Here is a 7,492-nt window from a genome sequence, read left to right on the forward strand (position 1 = left end):
TCTTTGGACGAATAATGCTTTTTTTTTTTCTCTTTAATTTAATGATTTCCCCCCCCCCCCCCCCCCCTTTGGCTTACTGTTGTTATGCAATGTGTTACTGTACATTATCATTATAACAAGATCATATAGATAAGTTTGTGCTGAAAGGAAGAAGAAAAAAATACCATTGTTGATATAAAAATAAATAAGCAGTAACTCAAACTGTGACTCAAGATTACTTGAGTATTCCTTTCTCTTGATATTTTTTTTACTTGTACTTGAGTACATTTTGGATTTAATTGAGTTAAATTTTTGGCTACTCTACCAACCTCTGATAATTTTGCATTGTGTGTACTTTTTTTTAATTGTTATTCATTCCTTCATTTATCTTCCATTAAACTTACCTTCATGAGGGTCGCCAGGGTACTGGCGCTTATCCCAGCTAATTGTGTGCAGTAGGCAGGGTACACCCTGAATTAGTTACCAGCTAATCACAGGGTACATGGCGAAAATAAACCATTAGCAATCAGTCTTAGCTAGGGAACAATTTAAAATAGTCAATCAGCCTACCATGCATGTGGGAGGAAACAGAAATACCCAGAGAAAACCTACACAGGCACAAGGAGAACCGCCTCACAGAGAAGACGGAGCCTGGATTGACCCCTTAATCTCAGAACTGTGATGCGGACGTTCAAACCACTCAGCCACTATTTTAGTTTTTAAAAAATGAATAAATTTTAAAAAATGGATGTGTTCCACTCATTGGCTGCCACTGACATAGATGTCCAATTTATTTTAACTGATAGAAGCTCGCAGCGAATGATCGCTGCCAGCCCTACCAGTTAAAATGGATTAGACATTTATGGTCATCAACGGCAGCCAATGATTTGATATAAAACATCATGCCAAGAGGACAATACATTGACTGTATGATTAGCAAAGTGTGTAAAACATAAATTTGGCTTGACTTGAAATGTTGTCTATGTATGATGTTCTCTACAATTGCCTGGTACAGCCTGCTCCTCATTAAAAGTCATCTGGTATAGGCTAGTTCACCAGTGACACTTATAAAGAAAAATAGAATGGATACATGAAAAGTTGGGACCTGAGCTTTTTTTTTGTTTGTTTTTTTAAAAGGCCAAAGCCCTGTCAAGTTGTGGCATATACTGCTGGCCAAAAGTATTGGCACCCTTGCAATTCTGTCAGATAATGCTCAATTTCTCCCAGAAAATGATTGCAATTACAAATGCTTTGGTAGTAATATCTTCATTTATTTTGCTTGCAATGAAAAAACAGAAAAGAGAATGAAAAAAAAAAAAAAAAAAGAAAGAATCCTTTTACACAAAACTCCAAAAAAGGGCCGGACAAAAGTATTGGCACCCTCAGGCGAATACTTGGTAGCACAACCTTTAGACAACTGCGAACCATCGCACCGGTATCCATCAATGAGATTCTTACAATGCTCTGCTGGAATTTTAGACCATTCTTCTTTGGCCAACTGCTCCAGGTCTCTGAGATTTGAAGGGTGCCTTCTCCAAACTGCTATTTTCAGATCTCTCCACAGGTGTTCTATGGTATTCAGGTCTGGACTCATTGCTGGCCACTTTAGAAGTCTCCAGAGCTTTCTCTCAAACAATTTTCTAGTGCTTTTTGAAGTGTGTTTTGGGTCATTGTCCTGCTGGAATATCCATGACCCCTGAAGGCTCAACCCATGAGGGGTACCAAAGCATTTGTAAATTGTAATTGCAATCATTTTCTGGGATAAATTGAGCATTATCTGACAGAATTGCAGGGGTGCCAATACTTTTGGCCAGCAGTGTACATTGCTGTTTGGGGTTGTGTAGACTTTCAAGTTTTATCTACTGTATTCCTCCGTTGTTCATGGACAAATCACTATTTGGTAAGTTTATTCTAGGGATGTATACGCGTTGATCCTCCAGGCCCTATTTTTTTTGCATCTGGGCTAATTAATTGAGGACATATTAGTCCCTGTAGGTTAGCCAGTAGAGGGCATGCGTGCTACATATCACAACTTTCAGCCTTTGGTAGCACACTTGTTAACCTATTAAACACCTTTATTCCACTTCAACGAAATACATTTTTGAAAAATGATTTATTACATGAAAACATTGTACCATCTTTTGGCAGCTGCTGGCTATTCCCTTTTCATATACAGTATTGTTCCCCATGATCTGATGTTGTCTTCTTCACCACACTGTGCTGCATGCGTGATTTAAATGATTGGCCGTTGTACACCCACACTGTGTCGCACCCTTCCCCGGCAGTATATTCGGGAACCCAGTTGGGGAAGGGGAATCGGCAGGCCACCACCTTAGCAGAGCTTGATAACTCGCTTTCGAGCTTCAGCTCTAATTGGTCCATCTGTAACCATGAACATGTTTGGGTGTTACCTTTAGAACTCTACAATTGCATTTTTGATGATTATTTAAAAGAACAAATAGGACATTCTATGATAAATCAAAACTTACCATTTGAGGGACACCAAAAATGACAACATTGGAGTACTGTGCAAAGCTAACCTAGAATAGAATCAGTAAAATAAATGGATGTGACTGTTCTGATTAGTTTGATGTGTGTCTAACAATTCCAGATTACATCAGATGACACACTGACCTTCCATAAATTAGAGATATGGAACGAGGTCGAGTGGTGGACTCCCTCTCTCCAGGCTTTATAGCGAGAATACCACACCAGCCAGGGATTTAATTCAAAACCTGATGCCAAAAATCCATGTCTTGCTGCAGCTATCACCTATAAAATAAGTATAAACAAGAAGGATTTAAATTATGCACACACATATACATATATTAGGGATGTCACGATCGTATATTTTTGCACCCGAATTCAAGTCACCTGATTTTGAGAATCTGCCGATACAGAGTCACGATCCGATACCGAATTTTTATTTTTTTTTTTGGATCAAAAGTTACAGTACTTCCTCTTTCGCTCTTTCCGGGATTGTTGCTGAGTATAAAACGTATATTTCTTTTTTCTTTTTTTAAAAATTATTTTTCTTTTGGCAATGCCATTGTATTGCTGGATTCTTTTGTTACTTTTTGGCCCTTAATTTTTTTTTAAATACTGTATACACACATATATATTTATATATATATATATATATATATTTTTTTTTTAGTTAAAAACCTTGTCCTTTTCACCCGATTCTGAACTCTGAAAAATGGCCCCATCGGCCAGATTTCCGATCAGGTGATCGAATCGGGGACATCCCTAATATATATATATATGTATTTAATTAAATAAATATTACGTATGTTAATGTTACGTAATAATATGTATTTAAGAACTATGCAACATGATCCTCCCAATTAGGCATGTTCCGATTACCGCTTTCCTACGTATACCGTGAAATGAAAACATCAAGGTTTCAAAACCACAAAAATTTTCTGTCATACCGTCTCTAAGGTTTTAGCTAGAGGTGGGAATCTTTGGGCACCTAACAATTCAATTACGATTAAGATTCAGAGGCTACGATTCGATTATAAATTGATTTTTGATTTAAAACCTGTTTGCAGAGGGTGGCTGCCAACAGTGTTGTGAATTTTACTTTAAAAAAAGTAATTAATTACAGTTACAAATTACTTCTCCCAAAAAGCAATTGTGTTAGTAACTCAGTTACCTGAATTTAAGAGTAATTAGTTACTTGGCAAAGTAACTAGTGATAATTTTCATGTTTTATTTTTTTTTCTCCAAAAAAAAAAAAAAAAAAAAAAGGGGTCACACAATGTGAGGTTTAAAGGGTTTTTGGGACAATTGGCCCTAGCCCAATTCTTTACCTTCAATTTAACTAGACACAAGGGTATTGCGATAACTAGATAGTAACGTTTGCTATGTGTGGAACTCATTTAAAGTTGTGAATCAACCGTTAAAGTTGTTAAAATTGCTCCCGCTATTGCATTAGTTCCCTTCTGTCTACTTTCAACATGTGTAAGTTTTAAAACTGTTTCATAATTTAAAGATAGATTTTAAGTCAAGATTTTGCCGATTTAGGACCATTTTAGATAAATAAATAAATAAATAAATAAATAAATAAAAAAGTAGGTTCGCTAGGAAGGATCTCTACAACAGAGCCTTCCTGAGAGGTCTACTGCTTTAAGATGGCCGCTGTTTACTAACGCATGTAGTCCTTAAAACATGTTGCCAATGCAGCCTTGTCTATCATTTGCATCTAGTTCTATAATATGTTATATCTACCGTATCATGTGGGCGTAGTTTGTAGGCTACAGTCAGGTATTATTGGAGCCACCTAGCATCGCGTTTGCAACGGCGTCTTCCCTACTCCTGCTGTGCTCTCTCGTCTCGTCTCTCATGTTTTTCATTCAACCAGCTTAGTAACGCATAGTAACGCACGCCTTTCCCGCCTCAGTAACGGTAACGGCGTTGCCAAGATGAGAAAAGTAATTAATTAGATTACTCACTACTGAAAAAAATAACGCCGTTATATTGTACACCGTTATTAACAACACTGGCTGCCAAGGAGGCAATACCTCCAATGTGATTTTGCATTTATACAAAATTAAAGGTTAGTAAATACTGTCATTTAGTGCTGCAACGATTAATCGATTAACTCGAGGATTCGGTTAGAAAAAGGGATTTGAATTAAATTTTGCTGCTTCGAGTATTCGTTTAATCAAAGTGGTGTTGTAATGGTTTATTTTGAAAGTGTTTGCATTTAGTTTTATTGAGTTGGGTGGATACACAGCCATCTAGTCTGCCTCATTTCATATGACTGAATCCAGCTGCTCCATGTTAAGACCAACATAAGCCAAGTTTTTGTTTGAGCTAATGTTTTGTTAATGCATTCGTAATTTAGTTTATAGGTATATTTAGCCGGTTTTTTTGGGGGGGGGGGGGGGGTATGTCTGAACCATTTCTTAAGAGCATTGTTAAAAAAAAAAGTTTTATAGCATTTAGGCTAGCAGACGTTTGTCATGTAAATTAGCCAATTGGCCATAGATCCTTATTTATTTATACCGTTTGAGGCTCCGCTCAGGTATTTTAATTTTTCATGTTCCTTAGCCGATTACTCCATTATTCGAACTAACTAGTTCATCGATTAACCAACTACTAAAATAATCCATACCTACTGTCATTTATTTTTATTTAGAATATGTTACTTTTTGTTATTTAAAAAAAAAATATATATATATATATATATATATATATATACTTAACATTATACTTATGTTTCAGCTTGCTAATGTTTTTGAAAAATAAAAATCCTGATCAGAGGAAAAAAAGTTTTTAATTTTTTTAAACCCAGATATTTCAAAGTAACACATTTTAGAGCTGTAATTGTAATACCGTGAAACCGTGATATTTTCGCTTAACGTTATCATACCGTCAGAATCTCATACCGGCACATGCCTACCCCCAATCCAATAACATATAAACCAAACATAAATCCATTTTATTATTATGTTTAGGATGAATTTTGGCGAAACACTCATGATGCCTTTGGTTAACCTAAACAAATTGGAAGTGTATTTAAACTCATTCACTTCCAGCTTTGGAAAAGTACTATTTTCGGTTTGCACAACTTACAGAAGAAACTGATTTGGTGTCTTATAGTATAATAACCAGGGGTGAAAGTGGGCCAGAAGAGTCAGGAACGCAGTTCCGGTATAAGATTCAGGGCCAAAACGCAGTTCCGGTATAAGATTCAGGGCCGGAATGCTGTTTCGGTACACGGTGCCTTGATTCCGAAAATATGACGGCAACTGTCAAAACGCTATGTAAAAAAAAAAATGCTAAGCTGCCACACATGCATTTCATCTCCAAGAAGAAAACAACACAAGAACACAAGAAAACAATCTAGATTCAGATTTACCTACACAAGTTTTAACAGCAAGCATAATAAAGTGCTTGTGTAGCGTAATTCGTTTCCACCAATATTTATTATTTATTTTATTCCACATTAATTTCATGGAGGTTTCCCCAGCTGCTGCAGTTATCTGAGTCTGACGATAAAGAGTCACGTCAATGTGCGAATGCACCCAGCAAAGCAAAACGCCTGGACTCATTTATCCGTTCAATTGGCTGACATACCGACATGTGATCAGCAGAGATAGTTAGCTCTGATTGGTTCAAATGTGGATGTTTTCTCGAACAGCAAGAAAAATTGATGCGACAAAAAAAAGGGCAATGCAACATAAAATGGATAAAATCTTTAAGAGCAGCGAAAGAGTTGAAGCTTATTTATCATATTTAGTTTTATTTGCTCTGATGGGGAGGTTCAGAATATCTTAGCTGTCAATGTGCACTTATGTTTATGTTAGGCTGCTTATTCATTTCCTTATGATTTAAAAAAGTCAATGTTTGCTCAATCTTCAAAATATATTCAATTAACTCTGCAAAATATAAGTCGTTTGTACTTATTTTTCTGAATGTATGTTACCTATATCTTAATTATTTAAAAAAAAAAAAAAAAGTAAATGTTTACATGAACTTCAATTTTAATATACATCCTATGTTCTTCAGTAGTATTGAGATTTGGCATTTAGTATGTGAGGAAATGAGGAAAAATAAAAAATTAGGAGATGCAGGTTGGGGTTATTGCAGTTTTTGTTAACTTTTATTTGCAAATCATTGAAAAAATACAATTTTGAATGAAAATCAGTTTTTGTATGTGTTATAGAAATAACTGTGCTAAAACAGTTTTCTTTGCATTTCAGTAGTTTAAGAGGTTTGACTCCCCACCCCCCGCAAATGAAAGAAAAAATAATAATAATAAATGAATAAATAAATAAATAAAATTTCTGGCTCCGTGGCGACATTCACGTCGGGGAGTTCCGGCAAGAAATTCTAGCCACTTTCACCCCTGATAATAACAGTAATTATATTGGTTACTAATGGCAAAATGAGAATCTGCACTAATGTTTTATCTTTCCTCCACAAAATGCACGACACAAATTACTGTTGCGTACTTACTATTCTTCCATCTCCACTTCCAATGTCCACCAGGGTTCCTGACCTGGCTCGCAGTGCATTGAGGACATTCTCCACTTGCGTCGTGGTGGCAGGGACAAACGGGAGGCAGATTTTTCTCAATGCGGGAGCAACAAACGGCGTAGCCACAGCGTAGAGGGCAACAAGCGAGCCTCCTACTAAGCCGGTTACTATGAGACCCAGTCGACTTTTGTTTGTACTGTCGTTTGTAATAGATTGCTCCGTAAGAAGCGCCTCTTTAGACATGGCGGGCTTTTGGGAAATGAATGACCAAAATCAAAATGCACGCCAAGCGGTCATTGTCATTCAACTGTAGAAAACGCACGTCAACTTTTCAACTATGAAACTGTTCTACAATGCTATTTTTACCTTTGCAGCGCTATAATATGTCCGACCAGATTGTTCATCTTGTATGGCAAAGGTTCCACCTCATCCGTGTTCTTGTTCCTACTGGCTGTTGGCGTACAATTTAGTTGTGCAATACCGCCACCAGCCGGTTACGGAACGCAGATCTTTTTTTTTTTTT

At 36.6% G+C, this 7,492-nt stretch overlaps 1 protein-coding gene across 1 annotated transcript; it reads right to left on the reverse strand.

Moving 5' to 3' along the window:
- Positions 1-1,215: 1,215 nt before the first annotated feature.
- Positions 1,216-7,402, reverse strand: atpsckmt (fATP synthase c subunit lysine N-methyltransferase). The gene is made up of 4 exons (XM_057858261.1): positions 6,949-7,402; positions 2,614-2,751; positions 2,469-2,519; positions 1,216-2,361 (listed from the first exon to the last, which is right to left on the reverse strand). The coding sequence occupies exons 1-4, from the start codon at positions 7,210-7,212 to the stop codon at positions 2,146-2,148; spliced, it is 669 nt and encodes a 222-aa protein (XP_057714244.1). The 5' UTR covers positions 7,213-7,402; the 3' UTR covers positions 1,216-2,145.
- Between the last annotated feature and the right edge of the window lie 90 nt (positions 7,403-7,492).

This window comes from Corythoichthys intestinalis, chromosome 14, assembly GCF_030265065.1.
Source record: "Corythoichthys intestinalis isolate RoL2023-P3 chromosome 14, ASM3026506v1, whole genome shotgun sequence".
NCBI lineage: Eukaryota > Metazoa > Chordata > Actinopteri > Syngnathiformes > Syngnathidae > Corythoichthys > Corythoichthys intestinalis.